The following is an 18493-nucleotide window of genomic DNA, read 5'->3' as shown; positions in this document are numbered from 1 at the left end:
AGTCAGTTGCCAAGCTTCTGAATGTTTTTCACAAGACTATGGGGATCAGTGTTAAAAACGGTCATCACTCACTTCTTTCAGTTCTGTTGTAACTTCGGGATCATCATTAAATGAACGGTTGTAATTTGAGGACTACCTGTACAAGACTAGCTTTTTTGTGTCAAGTTACTATGGTATTTTTTCCCCTCTTTCAGGTAAGGAAAGAACTTCTGGCTGGCTGGAATCAACCAGTCTTCCCTCTTTAGTGACCGGATCTTCCATCTGGTGTTACCAAGCAACCGACAATTGATATTGCAGAATCAGGAACTTTCATCTCAGCATCTCGTCTCTCCAAATTCCAGCTGTGTTGGGTCCTGAAGATGCGGACCAAGCGAGGTCCAGAGCTGAAGGACACGCTGAAACAGGAAGAGGAAACGTGTGAACGAGATGTAGCAAGGCCCCAAACAGCCCCCCAGGTCTCTCTTGCCTTCCAGGCTGGGAATAGCAGGAAACACCAGGGAAGAAAGAGAGCAGCCATCTTGGATGGGGAGAATGGCGTGCACTTGGATACAACCCAGGATCCGATGCAAAACCAGAAGCTTCTAGAAGACTTCTTACTGGGGAATGTAGAAGATCAGGTGAGCCTGGGAGCGCGTAGCAATTTCAAGGAGGGATCTGCTGTTTCAGGAGGAAGGTGGAATTACTAAGAAAGCCTAGCTCAGGAGTAGGCAACCTTGGCTCTTTTATGACTCGTGGACTTCAACTCCCAGAATTCCTGAGCCAGCTATACTCAGCTTGGAAACCTCTCCCTTTCCCCTCAGCATGGCTGGCTCAGGAATTCTGGGAGTTGAAGTCTTCTACTCTCTTGATGGCATGTATATACTCTAATCCAGGGGTAGGCAACCTTGGCTCTTTTACGACTCGTGGACTTCAACTCCCAGAATTCCTGAGCCAGCATGGCTCAGCTTGGGAACCTCTCCCTTTCCCCTCAGCATGGCTGGCTCAGGAATTCTGGGAGTTGAAGTCCATGAGTCATAAAAGAGCCAAGGTGGCCTACCCCTGGCCTAGCCAGATCTCATAACTCTGGCTTTAAACTGGCATTTCTAAAACGGAGGAGATCAGCTGGGCCCCTCCCCTGGAGTTTATGGATCTCAGATCTGACGCCTACAGCTCCAACAAAAAGTCAGGATTAATCCGGTGGCACCTTTCCTGACTAACACATTTTTATTAACAGGCAGAAGCTTTTGTGAGTGGGCTAAAGGTCAGGAAAGCTTACGTCCTGTAATACAATCGCGTTGGAAAAGGTACTTCCGGACTTCTCCTGAAATACCAAGAAAGGAGAATATTTGTAGCTCAGGGTTGAAATGAGGGCATCCTTGGTGTCCTCTGAGCTTGGTTGTTCTCTTGCAGACGTTTCATTACCCAACTAGGTAACGTCATCAATGCTAGTTTGGGTAATGAATCTTCTTCAGGAAAACAATCGTGCTCAGAGAGCACCAAGGTTACCCCTCTTCTCCTGAGGTTTTGTTACACTAGTCCAGGGATAGGCAACCGTGGCTCTTTTATGACTGGTGGACTTCAACTCCCAGAATTCCTGAGCCAGCATGGCTGAGCTTGGAAACCTCTCCCTTTCCCCTCAGCATGGCTGACTCAGGAATTCTGGGAGTTGAAGTCCACGAGTCATAAAAGAGCCAAGGTTGCCTACCCCTGGGCTAGATGACCTACAACAGGGGTCTTCAAACTTGGCCCTTTTATGACTTGCGGACTTCAACTCCCAGAATTCCTGAGCCAACCTGGCTCAGCTTGGAATCCTCTCCCTTTCCCCTCAGCTGGCTCAGGAATTCTGGGAGTTGAAGTCCACGAGTCATAAAAGAGCCAAGGTTGCCCACCCATGCACTCGTCTGTGTTTCTCAATCTCAGCACTTTTTAGGATGAGTGGACTTCAACTCCCAGAATCCCCCAGTGGGTTTGCCCAATGGGAAAGAACCGGCGGTTAAGTCAGGGTTGGTTCAGGCTTCCTTGGCAGGGCTTGCTGGGATTTCCTGGGGCCGAGGCTCGCCGTTGTGCTGCTTGGGTTGTGGTGACTTCCAGGGGCTGCTGGGGCTTCACACAACTCTGTAGCTCAGAAGCTTCTTGCGTTTCCACAGCTGCAGAAGGCCCTGAGCCACAGCATGGCAAGCAGCCCTAGATGGAGATTCTCAGTCCTCCTTTCCAACTATCCTACACATCCCATCACCTTCTTTTTTTTTTGTGTAGGATAGTTGGAAAGGAGGAAGGAGGAAGGAGGAGAGAGGTGTGGGTAGGAGGGGAGGAAGGAAGAGGGAAGGTAGGAAGGTTGAAGGAGTGAGGGTGGATGCAGGGGGGTGGGGACCGCCAATCATTTCTGAAAATATATTGACTAGGTTTTCCTTTTTGTTTTTTAATGAAATGCACCACATTTGTATTATTTGTTTATATGTTTATTTGAAAATTAATAAAATTTGCAAAACCGAGATTCTCAGTCCTCCGGATCATGGTGGTCCCAGAGGTGCTTTTTTCACGAGGCAACTGGACTTTCTTGTTTTTCTTTGAAGACGTTTCGCTTCTCATCCAAGAAGCTTCTTCAGCTCTGACTGGATGGACAAAAGCCGCTCTTTTGAAGACAGCAAAGTCCACATTTTGGACAGAGAGGACCGCTGGTTTGAAAGAGGGGTCAAAGAGGCCCTCTGTGTCAAAACTGAGCAGCCCTCTCTCCACCGGGATGGGGGAAAACGACATCATCTATCTCAGTGATGGCGAACCTTTTAGAGACCGAGTGCCCAAACTGCAACCCAAAACCCACGTATGCATCATTGGGTGCCGGGTGGGTGTGGCCCATTGGCTGGGTGTGGCCCATTGGCTGGGCGTGGCTGTGGTGGTAACGGCAGACTGGGTGGGACTAAAAAGTTCAATCAATCAATTCCAACTTTGCAAGATCTTTTTTTTTCCCACGAGAAGTTAAAATTGACTGATTGAATGAACCTTTTTTTTTTTTTTTTGCACACGGCGGCCGAGGCCTAAAGCGAAAAGGTTTTATAAAACCCAGCTGAAGGCCTAGGACTGGGGCGACAGCGCGCGCCCCCACAGAGAGGGCTCTGAGTGCCGCCTCTGGCACCCGTGCCATAGGTTCGCCACCACTGATCTATCTCCAGTCTACAACACAATCCTTTCAACAGTTCCAAGAAGGCTCCACACCCATTTGCACCACTCAGGTGACTCTGAGGAGACAGATAAACCTCCAAGTGGCCTACACTTGACTCTCTAAAAGAAGGCAAATGACCAGCTCTCTGCAAGGAGTATAAATCCTTCCATCTCCCCAGCATCCAGTCAGAGCTGAAGAAGCTTCTTGGATGAGAAGCGAAAAACCTTCAAAGAAAAACAAGAAAGTCCAGTTGCCTCTTGAAAAAGCACCTTTGGGACAGCCCTAAAGCTGTGCAATTGGGGGGTTACTTGTCACCTTCTAAGGAGGGGTGAAGAGCAGTCAAAAGACTAGAGACTGAGGGAAGATCGGTGGGTAAGGAAGAGTTGGAGGGGAAGTCTCTTATCTTACTGAGGCTCAGGGCTGGGAGGAAGTAAGCCTGGAATTAATTAATTTGTTTTTTTGTTTGCAAAATGTATTGGCCATCTCTCTTACCACAAGATAACTCTGGGGATGGCTTGGATTAGGGCAGTGTTTCTCAACCTTGACAATTTTAAGGCATGTGGACTTCAACTCCCAGAATTCCACAGCCAGCAATGCTGGCTGTGGAATTCTGGGAGTTGAAGTCCACATGCCTTAAAATTGTCAAGGTTGAGAAACACTGGATTAGGGTGAGGCTTTGGATAATGGCCGGTGAACTTCACTTAATGATGGCAAGGTGGAGTGCTCCGATTGCCGTCACTAAGGGATGTGGTCCCATGCCTTCTTGCTTTATGACCGCAAGAGAAATTCTGATATCGATCCTCATCCTAAGTCAAGGACTATCTATAATTAAACCACTTTCTCCAACTTGGTGGTTTGACCTGGGCTGGCCTACTCCTCCCCTCACCCATAGCCAGTCTACGCCTTGAGGACTTGTAATGCCCCCTATCTGGAGGAGAGCCGTTTAGGGAAGGGAGGGGCTCTCCGAATCGTGTGGCTCTAAGGCAGGGATCTTCAAACGAGGCCCTTTTATGACTTGTGGACTTCAACTCCCAGAATTCCTCAGCCAGGCACGCGTGCCTGGCTGAGGAATTCTGGGAGTTGAAGTCCACAAGTCATCAAAGGGCCACGTTTGAAGACCCCTGCTCTAAGGGATGTTCTCTCCCCTCCATCCCAGGGACCTGTGACCTTTGAAGAAGTGGCGGTGCGCTTCAGCAAGGGCGAATGGGGCATGCTGGATCCAGACCAGAGGGCTCTCTACCGGGAAGTCATGGTGGAAAACTACGGGACCGTGGTCTCTTTGGGTAAGAGTCTGTTTGATCCTCTGGGGGAGGGAAGCTTCCTTTGTCGTCGTAAAGGATGAGGTTCTCCATGCAAAGCCAAACAGAAGAACAAGAAAGCAACAGGGTGGCTTATGATAAATATCATGGCATATCATAAATATCATGGCATAAATATCATGGTATGTCATAAATATCAGCCAGCTGCCAAAAAAAGCCAAGGCAATCCTAGGCTGCCTTAACAGAGGGATAGAATCAAGATCACATGAAGTGTTAATACCACTTTACAATGCCTTGGTAAGGCCACACATGGAATACTGCATCCAGTTTTGGTCACCACGATGTAAAAAAAGATGTTGAGACTCTAGAAACAGTACAGAGAAGAGCAACAAAGATGATCAGGGGGCCGGAGGCTAAAACATATAAGGAACGGTTGGTGGAATTGGGTATGTCTAGTTTAACGAAGAGAAGGGTGAGGGGGGGACAGGATAGCCGTGTTCCAGTATCTCAGGGGCTGCCCCAAAGAAGAGGGAGTCAAGCTATTTTCCAAAGCACCTGAAGGCAGGACAAGAAGCAACGGGTGGAAACTAATCAAGGAGAGAAGTAACCTAGAACTAAGGAGAAACTTCCTGACAGAACAATTAACCAGTGGAACAACCTGCCTCCAGAAACGGTGAATGCTCCAACACTGGAAGTTTTTAAGAAGAGACTGGACAGCCATTTGTCTGAAATGGTATAGGGTTTCCTGCCTGAGCAGGGGGTTGGACTAAATGACCTCCAAGGTCCCTTCCAACATCATCATCATCATCATCATTATTGTTATTGTTGTTGTTGTTGTTATTATTATTATTATTATCATCACTACTACTACTACTACTACTACTACTACTACTACTACTACTACTACTACTACTACAACAACAACAACAAGAAAATCCAGTTGCCTCTTGAAAAAGCACCTTTGGGACAACCACGACCTGGATGACTGAGAACCTCTATAGACATATATGAAAACTCAAATCATCCAGGCCAAAAGTATCTAAAAAAACGTTAAGTCGTGTGACTGGACCAAAGTTTATTTACAGATTTTCATGATTCTTCATATTTATCTGTTCATCTTATTTGGTCACTTAAGAGAAGAGCTAGAATATTTATATGGAAAATAGGAGAAGAGCGTACGTCACTGTGATGGAGCATGCAAGAGACCCTTAGTGAGTGGAGCTAAACCAGGGCTAGGCAACCTTGGCTCTTTTATGACTCGTGGACTTCAACTCCCAGAATTCCTGAGCCAGCCATGCTGAGGGGAAAGAGAGAGGTTTCCAAGCTGAGCCGTGCTGGCTCAGGAATTCTGGGAGTTGAAGTCCACGAGTCATAAAAGAGCCAAGGTGGCCTACCTCTGAGCTAAACCGTTAAGGAAGGAAAGCAGGCGAGATATTTGTTTAGTGGGTTTTGCCCCATTTTACGACCTTTCCTGCCTCCGTGGTTAAGCGAACCCCTGCAGTTGTTAAGCTAGGAAACTTGTCAGAAGGCCGCAAAAGGGGGAAATCAGGTGAACCTGGCAGGCTGCGGGCGTCAGAAATGTGAGTCGGTCACCAAGCGTTTTAATTTTGGTCACATCGCCACGGAGGCGCGGCAATGGCCGTAAGCCTGAAAAATGGCCCTAAATCGCTTTTTTTTTTTACCGCCGTCGTAACTTCACAAAATGAACTGTCATAAGTCGGGGACTACCTGTGTTGGGGAAAGGATCTGGCTGGAAATCCTGCTTCTCCCTAATTTTTTCCCTTGGGCTTGATTCCAGCAGGTGACACCTGGGGGAGTGAGGGCAAGAAGAGCCCGGTTGGGGTGACGGCCAGCGAAGAAGATCCGGGCAAAGAAGCGGAAGACGATCTGTGGAATCAGAAGGGGGAGAAAGAAGAAGAAGAAGAGAATCAAACGACCGAGACTGGCCCAAAAGAAACAGCAGGTATTGAACGAAGAAAGATTTTGTTTAGGATTTATATTGTGCCTTTCGTGGGTGTGGGATTTCTGGCCCGCAGTAGCATCAGATCCTCTCTCCTGGCTGGTGCGCTAGTGCTCGAGGCCCTCTCTTGAAATGAAACACAGGGAGTCATGGGAAAGAAGGGGGAGAAAAGCAGAAAAATCAAAATGTTAGGCTGTCTGTTACAGCCCAGAGATTTCTCCTCAGTTCCTATCTTTTTTTTGTGCTATCCTGTGCACAATGGAGAATTTTGCAGAACACAGCAATAGCAGTAGCCCTTAGACCAGTTGTGGCGAACCTATGGCACGCGTGCCAGAGGCGGCACTCAGAGCCCTCTCTGTGGGCACGCTTGCCACGCCCCGGACATGGCAACTGTCTCTCATCAACCAGCCGCCCGCTAACTCGCCGAGGTCCCTCGTGGCCAGATGCATCCCAACATGGCTGGTTTCCCTCCCCCTTCCCATCCCTCCTGGCCTCGCATACTCTCCTTTTCCCGGGCACAACCCACTGCATCGCCTCCTCAGCTGTCGGCCGTCTGTCCAGCTCAGAGGCGGCTTCTCTGAACTTCTGGTGGCGGGCTGCGGAGCCCCAGAGTGTGCCAGTTGAGGGGCCGGCAGGCTATGGATGCTGATGGACACTGTTGGCCCCCATGCGCTCGCTGGCCTCTGTGTGCGGGGGCCAATGGTGGCAGGGAGCAGCTGCCCCGGCCCCTGCCTCGCCTTGCCCTGCGACAATGGCACCCCAGCCCTGCCTCACCTTGCCTCGCCTCACCCCACAGGACGAGACTCCTGCCCACCACCCCACCTGCCAGAGACCCCCTGGATCTCCCCGAACCCTGCCCGGCCCCCACAGGCATCCCTCTCCATGAGCAACATAAAGGTGATCACGCCCACCTTGGCCACACCCACCTAGTCTGCCATGACCACCACAGCCCACACCCACCCAGTGGGCCACGCCCACCTGGCACCCGGTGATAAATAAGTGGGTTTGGGGTTGCAGTTTGGGCACCCGGTCTCTAAAAGGTTCGCCATCACTGCCTTAGACTTATATACCGCTTCACAGTGCTTTACAGCCCTCTGTAAGCAGTTTATAGAGTCAGCATATTTGCCACCAACAATCTGGGTCCTCGTTTTACCGACTTCGGAAGGATGGAAGGCTGAGTCAACATTGAGCCGGTGTCAGAATCCAATTATATTTCATCTCTAGTTATGGAAAACCCCATTTCTGCCCTCTCTGGATTCTGTCATACGATGAAGGGGAAGGGGGGTGAACAAAGGGGTTTTATGGCCCTCACTTCCTTCGGTACAACTTCAAAGGGACTGAATGTGGATACCACCAAAAGGACTAATCATAACAATGGGGCTATTACCTTTCATCTACTCTCCTTTGAAGTGTCCCTTCCACCGGCAGTGAGGAAAAAGGGGGTGGAAATGTAACGCCTGGGATTGTCGCTGGAAGGATGGTGGGGTGGGGGGGCGGCTTGGGACCACTTAAAACCTTGAATGGGAGGGCTTGTGCCCCAGGTCCTGTCTAGAACGCCTGCAACCATTTTCTCTTAATAAAGATGCCTGTTGGAAGAAATATTCCAAGAGTTCTGTATTCTTAAGGTGCAAAGTGGGGTGGGTCCTAACAGCCAGTTAGGATCGAACTCCTGGCTGTGGGCAGAGTTAATTTGCAGTACTGCATTCTAACTATTACACCACCAGATAACATGAGATAACATGAGATAAGATAAGATAACATAACATAACATAACATGCACATTCTTTTGTGGTGCTTTGCTTGCACTTCAGCTGTTGTTTTGTTTGTTTGTTTTAATCCTGGACGAATGGGCTTTTTTTTTTCTCCTTTTAAACCAGAGAAACTTGTTAAAATAAGCAACTTTGAAAAATTGTTTCGGGAAATGAGAACCGCTGGTTTACATCTTGGAAAGAGCTAAAGCAGAGGTCCCCAACCCTTTGGGCACCAGGGACCGTTTCTGTGGAGAAAGATTTTTCCACGGACCAGAGAGTGTGTGTGTTTTTGTGTGCTGCCTGCATCCCACGGACGGGGCCTTGCTTGTTTGTGCAGACCGGTTGCTGGTATGCCATGGCCCAGTACCGGTCCACGGATTGTGTTGGGGACCCCTGAGCTAAAGTAGTAAGTTGGTTTTTTTCAACATTCCCTCTCTCTTGCTTTTCTCTGTGGCTGAAAGAGGACAAGACAGTTGCTGGAGCCGACTCTGAGACCGCTGGAGATCTCATGTCGAAGGAGCCCCCGCAGGCATTGCCAGGAAAATCACAAGGAAAGCTGTCTTTTGTGATGGGGACGACGGGCGAAAGTGAGTATCCACCAAAATGGGGAGACTGCTCCCCACCCTCCTGGCCCCGTCAGCAAGAATGCCTGCTCCAGAGAGGTCATTTTGGCACCAGAAAAAGCCATTTTTACGTACCCAAAGCAGAGTTCCCCAAGGATCATCGGTTAATTGATGTCTTTCTTGAAATTATATAAAAAAATGTTGAGATTTTAGAAAGAGTACAGAGAAGAGCAATTAAGATGATTAGGGGCCGGGAGGTTAAAACATATGAAGAACGGTTTCTGGAATTGGGTATGTCTAGTTTAATGAAGAAAAGGACCATGGTGGGACATGATAGCAGTGTTCCAATATTTGAGGGGCTGCCATAAAGAGGAGGGGGGCAATCTTATTTTCCAAAGCACCAGAAGGAAAGAAAGAAGCAACGGATGGAAATTAATCAAGGAGAGAAGCAACCTAGAACTAAGGAGAAATTTCCTGACAGTGAGAACAATTAACCAGGGGAACGGTTTGCCTTCAGAAGTTGTGGGTGTTTCATCTCTGGAGGTTTTTAAGAAAAGACTGGACAGTCCACTGTCTGAAATGGTATAGGGCAGACATGTCAAACACAAGGCCCGGGGGCCGGATGCAGCCCACAAAGTGGTTTCATGTGGCCCGTGAAGACATCTGGAAACAGTGAGGGAACGGCCCCCGTTGCCATGGCCCTGGCCCAGGCTGGCCAGGAGCCAATGTACAATTTGGTGGTGGCCATCTATGCTGAAACGCATTCAGTCTTAGCTCCACAAGGCTGTCTGGAAACAGCGAGGAACCAGCCCCTGCCGCGTCGGCCCCGTCTCCTGGGTGCATGCCGGGGAGGTGTCACCCTTTGTGAGGAATGAAGAAATGGACCATGCCTTGGCCCTTGCCCCGGTCCCACCCCCTTCTGCCAGAGACCCTCAGATCTGCCCCACTCCTGCCCAGGCCCCCACAGGCACCCTTGACGTGAACGATGTAGAGCTGGCCATGCCCACCCAGTAGGCCACACCCACTCCATCCACGCCCACCCAGTAGACCGCACCCCCCCCTGGCCACACACACACACAGAGCAACCACAATGCTGATGCGGCCCTCAATGAAATTGAGTTTGACACCCCTGGTATAGGGTCTCCTTCTTGAGCAGGGGGCTAGACTAGAAGACCTCCAAGGTCCCATCCAACTGTTAAAAGTTCTGCAAAATTTCATAGGCTTCCTTTTAAGGCTTTAAGCATGACTGTTCGTTTAGTGACTGTTTGAAGGGATGACAGGGTTGAAATAAGCGACTTATAACCAGTCCTCAGATCTATGACCCTTACAGCACCCCCCCCACACACACACACAGTCACGTGATCGCCATTTGCAACCTTTCCAGACAAGTTCTGACAAGCAAAGTCAATGGAGAAGCCAGGAGGGAAGGTCCCGAGTCATAGTCACGGGGCGTCTTGTTTAATAACCGTAGTGATTTGCTCTAACTGTAGCAGAAAAGGTCATAAAATGGAGCGGGATGACGTGACACCTCACCTAACCACTGCAGCGCTTAATGAATTATTGATGTTGTAAATCAAGGACTATCTCTATTTTTTTTTTAAAAAAAAAAAAATGTTTTATACGTTTACGGATTGCCCTTTTTTATTTATTTCTGAGTTGCCTTATTCGGTGATTGGGCACTCTTTCATGTTTTACCTGAACAGGGACAATATTTTTCTCAAACAGCATCCCTTAACTAGATGCATTCTCAGTAAGTTGAGAATGTATCTCCCTATCCCTTGTTTTGCTTTAATATTTCAAAGAGAAAAAAAATCCATTTTCAGCTCCTCAGTGGCCACATTGATACATCTGGCAAACCTGTTTGATTTTGTCCCTTTGTAATACAGAATTTGTCTTCTTTTCTTTCTTTGTTTCTTTCTTTCTTTCTTTCTTTCTTTCTTTTTTTCTTTCTTTTTTCTTTTTCTCCCTCTTTCTCTCTCTTTCTCTTTCTGTCTTTTTTTCTTTGTCTCTCTGCTTCTCTTTTTTCTCTTTTTCTTTCTCTTTCCTTTTCTCTGTCTCTTTCTCTTTCTGTCTGTCTGCTTGTCTCTCCATTTCTCTTTCTCTTTTTCCCTTTCCCTTCTCTTTTTCTTTCTCTCTTTTTCTTTCTTTCTTTCTTTCTTTCTTTCTTTCTTTCTTTCTTTCTTTTTCTTTTTTCTTTCTTTCTTTCTCTCTTTTTCTCCCTCTTTCTCTGTCTCTTTTTCTTTTTGTCTCTTTTTCTTTATCTCTCTGCTTCTCTTTTTTTCTTTTCTCCCTTTCTCTTTTTCTTTCTCTTTCCTTCTCTGTCTCTTCCTGTCTGGCTGCTTGTCTCTTTCTCCATTTCTCTTTTTCCCTTTCCCTTTCTCTTTTTCTTTCTGTCTCTCTTTTTCTTTCTTTCTTTCTTTCTTTCTTTCTTTCTTTCTTTCTTTCTCTTTGTCTTTTTTCTTTGTCTCTGCTTCTCTTTCTTTCTCTCTCTTTTTCTCTCTCTTTCTCTGTCTCTTTTTTTTTCTGTCTTTCTTTCTTTGTCTCTCTGCTTCTCTCTTTCTTTTTTCTCCCTTTCTCTTTCTCTTTCCTTCTCTCTGTTTCTTTCTCTTTCTGTCTGTCTGCTTGTCTTTTTCTCCATTTCTTTTTCTCCCTTTCTCTTTTTCTCTCTCTTTTTCTTTCTTTCTCTTTCTTTCTCTCTTTCTCTCTTTTTCTCCCTCTTTCTCTGTTTCTTTTTCTTTCTGTCTTTTTTTCTTTCTCTCTCTGCTTCTTTCTTTTTTCTCTTTTTCTTTCTTTCATCTCTCTCTCTTTCTCTTTCTGTCTGCTCTTTTTCCATTTCTCTTTCTTTCTTTCTTTCTTTCCTTCTTTCCTTCTTTCTTTCTCTTTCTTTTTTCTTTGTCTCTCTACTTCTCTTTCTTGTTTCTCTTTTTCTCCCTTCTCTTTTTCTTTCTCTTTCTTTCTCTCTGTCTCTTTCTGTCTGTCTACTTCTCTCTTTCTCTTTTTCCTTTTTCCTTTCTCTTTTTCTTTCTCTCCTTCTGTTTCTTTCTTTCTTTCTTTCTCCATTTTTTCTCTGTCTTCCTCTTTGCTCCTCTCTCTCTCTCTCTCTTCCCTTTCTCTTTCTCTCTCTCTCTCCAACTAGGTGACCTCGGTGAAAGCGGAAGTGAATGGGAGCCCTACGGGCTGCTGTCAGAAGACACGGAGGACGAAGACGCGGCCAGCCATTTTGGGAACCTCAAAGAGCCGGGAAAGAAGAAAGAAAGCCAGCCCGAAGAGCGGCCGAATAAAGGCAGCTCCCAGGGAAGCGACCACAGCGCCGTGCTGGCCCAGCCGAAGACCTACAAGGGCAAGAGGAAGAACCAGTGCAAAGTGTGCGGGAAAAGCTTCACCCGGAAGGCCAGCCTGAAAGTCCACCAGCGGATCCACACGGGCGAGAAGCCCTACAAATGCACCGTCTGCACCAAGGGCTTTTGCGACAAGACCAGCTTCCTCCGCCACCAGAGGATCCACACCGGGGAGAAGCCCTACAAGTGCCCCGAGTGCGGGAAGAGCTTCAATCGGACCACCAACCTGATCACCCATCAGAAGACCCACGTGGAGAGCCGGGAGAAGACCTTCCACTGCTCCAGCTGCAGCAAGAGCTTCTACAACAAGTACAGCCTGAAGACCCACTGGCGGAGCCACACGGGGGAGAAGCCCTACAAGTGCTCCAGCTGCAGCAAGAGCTTCTGCGATAAGTCCAACCTGGAGGCCCACTGGCGCGTGCACACCGGGGAGCGGCCCTTCGAGTGCTCGGAGTGCGGGAAGAGCTTCAGCGACCGCCGGACCCTCCTCCGCCACCAGAGGATCCACACGGGGGAAAAGCCCTACAAATGCACCGAGTGCGGGAAGAGCTTCAACGACCTGGCCACGCTCCTCCGGCACCAGAAAATCCACACGGGAGAGAAGCCCTACCGGTGCACCGAGTGCGGGAAGAGCTTCAACCAGAGCTCCCACCTCATCCGGCACCAGAACACGCACGACGCCAAGCGCCACAAGACCTTGGAAGCCAAGGGCGGGGCGAAGGCCTCCGTCGGGACCAATATCTTCTTGGATATCGGGAGCTTTGCCCAGGGGAGCTATTACCAGTACGCTCACCCCGCCGAGCCGTTTCCCTGGCCCCTTTCGACATACACGTCTCCCGCTGAGGCTGGAGAGGCAGGCATGCCGAACCTGTGGACTATTCAGGAGACCTCGGTGGGCGAGCAGGCCATCCTGGTGATGAAGGAATTCACAGAGGACAGGACGTTAGCCCTGTGAGGGTTCGGAATGGAGGGGAAGAAAAAACACGAAACACATATTTTTTTTTAATTTTCAAGGACGGGTTTATTGATCCGAAATCGCAAAGCAGGGATTTTTATTTTTTATCTTTTTGGAAAGAGACCAGTTTCTTTCAGTTCCACAAAGACAAGCATGACATCCCTGAACGTCTTCATCCTTTCGGCTTGAGGCAGTGATTGGAGATATATATATATATATATTTCTTTCTTTCTACAAAGACTCAATTTAGGGCAGACATGTCAAACACAAGGCCCGGGGGCCGGATGCGGCCTGCGAAGTGGTTTCATGTGGCCCGCGAAGCCGTCCTGGAAACAGTGAGGGAACGGCCCCCGCTACCTTGACCCTGGCCCAGGCCGGCCGGGAGCCAATGTACAATTTTGTGGTGGCCATCTAGGCTGAAACGCATTCAGTCTTAGCTCCACAAGGCCGTCCGGAAACAGCGAGGAACCAGCCCCTGCCGTGTCGGTCCCGTCTCCTGGGTGCATGCTGGGGAGGTGTCACCCTTTGTGAGGAATGAAGAAATGCACCATGCCTTGGCGCTTGCCCCAGTCCCACCCCTTTCTGCCAGAGACCCTCAGATCTGTCCCACTCCTGCCCAGGCCCCCACAGGCACCCTTGACACGAACGATGTAGAGCTGGCCATGCCCACCCAGTAGGCCACACCCACTCCATCCACCCCCACCCAGTAGGCCGCACCCACCCTGGCCACATACCCCCCCCCGAGGGCAACCGCAATGCTGATGCGGCCCTCAATGAAATTGAGTTTGACACCCCTGATTTAGGGAGTAAACTCCAGGAGGGGAGGAAAATACGAAGAGCGTGAGGGTTTAAAAATTCTGCTCCTCAGGTAGCGGGTTCAGCTCGCAGGGTTTGGTCCCCCCCCAGGATTCCCTTCTCAGTCCACGTGGAAGCAAAGAGAATAATTGAACTGAAGCCGTTGAAAAGAAAGGCGGTCCGGGTCCTGCCTTGAAAGATGGGCGTTTTTCCTCCCCGTTTTTTTTTAAACGGGATCCTTTTTAGCTGAATCAGGAGAGAGACGTTGAGTCTCCTCCGCTCGCTCTGACTCCCTCTGACAAACCCAGGTTTGAGAGGGATGTGGCCGAAGGACTATTCAAAAAAGGATAGCCTTTTTTGTCAGCTGAAGAGAAAGTTAAATATGCAAAAAAGATGGCGGGTGAGGAACAGGCGGTCCAAAGAAATCTAAAAAAAAAAAAGCAAGGTGGACGTGACGCAAGGCCGCTGTTCCGCGAAGACACATTTTTATTGTTTGGTTTTCAAAGAAGAGATCTTCTAAAGGAGGGTTTTTTTTTTCAACCTTGTCAGCTTTAAAACGACCGGACTTCGACTCCCGGAATTCCCCGGCCACTCTCAGAATTTTCCCAGGCAACCTAGAACTAAGGAGAAACTTCCTGACAGTTAGAACAATTAACCAGTGGCACAACCTGCCTCCAGAAGCGGTGAATGCTCCAACACTGGAAGTTTTTAAGAAGAGACTGGACAGCCATTTGTCCAAAATGGTATAGGGTTTCCTGCCTGAGCAGGGGGTTGGACTAGATGACCTCCAAGGTCCCTTCCAACTTTACTTACTACTATTATTATTATAACTCAGGATTCCCCAGCCATTCTAGGAGTTGAAGTCCACCCGTTTGAAAGCTGCCAAGTTTGAAAAGCCCTGAAGCGATGCTGCCAAAATCACGAACCCCATAATGGATAAGTGTGGATGCATGAATAGCCAGGACCGCGTTAGATTTTCAGCATGCTTTTTTAAAAAAAAAAAAACACAAAAACAAAACTGTCATCTCTAAAGCAGCATAGGAATTGAGGCATGTTATGGCCAGTTTTATTTTTAGTGGGGAATTGGTGTGTTTGTCTACAGCTGCAGAACGTCGTAACGATCAAACCGATTTAAGACTGCCGTCTTATGCAGGTTTAACGAAAGACAGACCGACCCTTGCAGGAACCTGAGAAAAAGAGGGATAAATGCTGTGTTATGTTTTCTAGCCAGACATTAAACCCCTCAAATGCCGGTGAGATTTCCAATGCGACACGGGCACAATTCTGGCGCAGGAAAACTTCTGCAATGGAAACAGAATCCCCTCTGTTTGCTTGTCTGAGGCGTCGCTTGTTTGAGGAGTTGCTTGTCTGAGGAAAAAAAATGCCAGGGAAGGCTGGCTTTATTTATTTATGATTTTTAAAATCCCGCCCCTATTATTATTATTTTTTTTACAAATGCATACACACTCCTTCCTCCTCCTTTTTTCCCTACAACAATAACAACAGCTTTGTGAGGTGGGTTGGGCTGAAAGAAAGGGAATGGCCCACGGTCACTCAAGACGGATTTTGATTGTGGCTAAGGTGGAACCACAGCCCAGCACTTTGTATAAACAGAGGCCTAGAATCAAAATCACGTGAAGTATTAATACCGCTTTATAAATCCTTAGTAAGGCCGCACCTGGAATACTGCATCCAGTTTTGGTCACCACATTACAAAAAAAAAAAAAGATGTTGAGACTTTTGGAAAAGTGCAGAGAAGATCAACTAAGACCAGGGGTAGGCAACCTTGGCTCTTTTATGACTTGTGGACTTCAACCCCCAGAATTCCTGAGCCAGCATGTCTCAGCTTGGAAACTCTCCTTTTTCCCTCAGCATGGCTGGCTCAGGAATTCTGGGAGTTGAAGTCCACGGGTCATAAAAGAGCCAAGGTTGCCTACCCCTGACAAAGACCATTAAGGGGCTGGAGATTAAAATATATGAAGAACGGTTGCAGGAATTGGATATGGCTAATCTAGAGAAAAGAAGGACCAGGCGGGACACGACAGCAGTATTCCAGTATTTGAGGAGCTGACACAAAGAGGAGGGGGTCAACATATTCTCCAAAGCACCAGAAGACAGGACAAGAAACGATGGATGGAAACTAACCAAGGAGAGAAGCAACCTAGAACTAAGGAGAAACTTCCTGACAGAACGATTAACCAGGGGAACAAGCTTTGCCTTCAGAAGTTGTGGGTGTTTCATCACTGGACATTTTTAAGAAAAGACTGGACAGCCCATTGTCTGAAATGGTATAGGGTCTCCTGTTTGAGCAGGGGGTTGGACTAGAAGACCTCAAAGGTCCCTTCCGGTTCTATTCTGATTGATACTTTGATTCCCTTGAATATTGCAAGTTAATTTCAAGTAAAAAGTTTCTAGCCTGGTGCCTTCACAACTACACCAAACTGGCTATTGTTGTGCATGTAGACAATAAGAGTCACCATCTTATTGAGTCGAGACGGCACCAGGAGTCCATTTCAAACAATTACGAAAATGCCCCAATTTTGCAAGCTAGATCTTGCCGGTCGGTGGCTTAACGACTCAAATGCAGTTGCTTTAACGGGAATAACCTGCCAAACGGTGCCTGTCTCACGCAGTTGCTAAATTTGACAGTCCCCTCTGGAGCGCTCAAACTAGAATGTCGGAATCTCATGGAATCTGGTGTAGAGATCTGAGGCCGGACCAGATTTGAACACGAGAGGAGTCCTCGGCGCTCTCTGAGCTTGGTTGTTTTCTTGCAGGCGTTTCATTACCCAAACTTCTTGTTGTTAGTTGCGAAGTCGTGTCTGATCCATCACAACCCCATGGACAACGTTCCTCCAGGTCTTCCTGTCCTTTACCATCTTCTGGAGTCCATTTAAGGTCACACCTACTGCTTCAGTGACTCCATCCAGCCACCTCATTCTCTGTCGTCCCCTTCTTCTATTGCCCTCCATCTTTCCCAGCATTAGGCTCTTCTCCAGTGAGTCCTTCCTTCTCATTAGGTGGCCAAAGGACTTGAGTTTCAGCTTCAGGATCTGGCCTTCTCAAGAGCAGTCGGGGTTGATCTCCTCTAGGACTGACCGGTTTGATCGCCTTGCAGTTCAGGGGACTCGCAGGAGTCTTCTCCAGCACCATAGTTCAAAGGCCTCAATTCTTTGGCACTCAGCTTTTTCTATGGTCCAACTTTCACAGCCATACATTGCAACAGGGAACACCAAACTAGGTAACATCATCAGTGCTAGCAGCCCTTTAATATTCTCCTTTATAAGATGAATAATTCCTAAAGAGGGTTGTTTTTAAAACGGGCCTTCCATGTGGGTAGGGACCCCTATTTTGGGGGGCTTCCCTGTTGCATGGCGGAAGCCCTGGCTTAGAAGCAAAAGGTGTTTGGGAAACAATTCCATATATTACAGGCAGTTCTCAAGTTACGGCCGTAATGGAGCCTGCCCATTATGGCCATAAGCCATAACAGTCGTAAAACGGGCTAGTCACGCAACCTACCTGATTTTGTGATTTTTTTTTTGTTTGCAGTGGTCGTGAAGTGAACATGGCAGTTGTAAAACAAATGCAGCAGTCGCTAAGTGGACCCATTGTTTGCAGTGGTGCCAAATGGGATCACACGATGCTTCATATGCGGCCATGTTGCCAAGCTCCTCAAGCACAGTTATATGTGAGAGAGAGTGTGTGTGTGTGTGTGAAACAAACGACCAGTCGTAAGTCTCCTTTTTCAGGTAGGTCATAACTTCAGACAGTCGCTAAGCGACTGGTTGTAAGTCAAAGGATTACCTGTACTACATAGACTAAAATTGACTAAAGCTGGCTCTTAAGGCATCAGTGGCCTCTTGTGGTTAATTTTAACAACAGACAATGTTAGCGGTTTCTAAACACCAAATCAGATTTTTGGAATGGCAGATATAATCAGGTTTTTTACACAGACTGGGATTCTTGTTACGATTTTGGGCTGGCTTTTCTCCCTACGCATCGGCCATTCTGAAATAAAACTTTGGAAAGGCTTTCCCACCCAGAGCTCCCGATATATTGCTGTGGCTGATGGGTATTGAGGTGCTAAAAGATTGTGCTATACAAGTGCAGGATTGGGGTGTCATAGGACTCCTGGGCACTAATAGGGGCTGTGCGAGAATGTTACACACCAGAGATTCAGTAGGAGTTAGCGTAGACATTCTCGAATATTGGGTAACATCTTATTAAATCCAGGCTTATAATTAGAAAAAAAATCAATTTGGTGAAGTGGTCAAAGGCCGCAGGCTAGAAACTGGCAGGCCCTCAGTTCCAGCTGGGTGGCCTTGAGCCAGTCCCTCTCTCTCAGCCCTAAGAAGAAGACAATGGTAAACCACTTCTGAAAATATTGCTAAGAAAAATGCAGGGATTTGTCCTTGGGAATCAAGATCGACTCCAAGGTGCGCGCGCACACAAACGCACGGACACACACACGGACAAAAGCCATAACTTACATTTAAAATAGTTCTTAACTGTATTTCATCCAACGAAGTCATTAGGGTGAAAATGCACAGACGGGTTAATTTTAAAAACAACAACAACACGTTTCTAAAACAATCTTGGCTTGTGGCAAGCCCCTTCTAATAAATGCTGACGTTTATTGGTGGATGATGGAGGTGAGCTGCTTTTATAAAAGGGTCTGTAGAGTTTGAGACAGAGAATGATGGGCCTATGCAGCTACACCATGATAAAATATT

At 47.7% G+C, this 18493-nt stretch overlaps 1 protein-coding gene across 1 annotated transcript; it reads left to right on the top strand.

Annotated features, from left to right (window-relative positions):
* Positions 1–359: 359 nt before the first annotated feature.
* On the top strand, positions 360–12965 carry LOC114922610 (zinc finger protein 436-like). The gene is made up of 5 exons (XM_029284282.1): positions 360–617; positions 4296–4422; positions 6197–6361; positions 8571–8696; positions 11809–12965. The coding sequence occupies exons 1-5, from the start codon at positions 360–362 to the stop codon at positions 12963–12965; spliced, it is 1833 nt and encodes a 610-aa protein (XP_029140115.1).
* Positions 12966–18493: the final 5528 nt, after the last annotated feature.

The sequence above is a fragment of the Protobothrops mucrosquamatus genome, unplaced genomic scaffold (genome assembly GCF_001527695.2).
Source record: "Protobothrops mucrosquamatus isolate PMUCROS unplaced genomic scaffold, P.Mucros_1.0 scaffold_119, whole genome shotgun sequence".
In the NCBI taxonomy this organism is placed as follows: Eukaryota; Metazoa; Chordata; class Lepidosauria; order Squamata; family Viperidae; genus Protobothrops; species Protobothrops mucrosquamatus.
Note: the sequence above shows the minus strand (reverse complement) of the source record. Positions and strands in the feature narration are given on the sequence as shown.

Excerpts from the sequence above, each read along its gene's own strand:
- LOC114922610 (XM_029284282.1), top strand. The coding sequence starts at position 360 with ATGCGGACCAAGCGAGGTCCAGAGCTGAAGGACACGCTGAAACAGGAA. Across the intron at positions 618-4,295 it reads TGGGGAATGTAGAAGATCAG|GGACCTGTGACCTTTGAAGA; the intron begins GTGAGCCTGGGA and ends CCTCCATCCCAG. Across the intron at positions 8,697-11,808 it reads GATGGGGACGACGGGCGAAA|GTGACCTCGGTGAAAGCGGA; the intron begins GTGAGTATCCAC and ends CTCTCCAACTAG.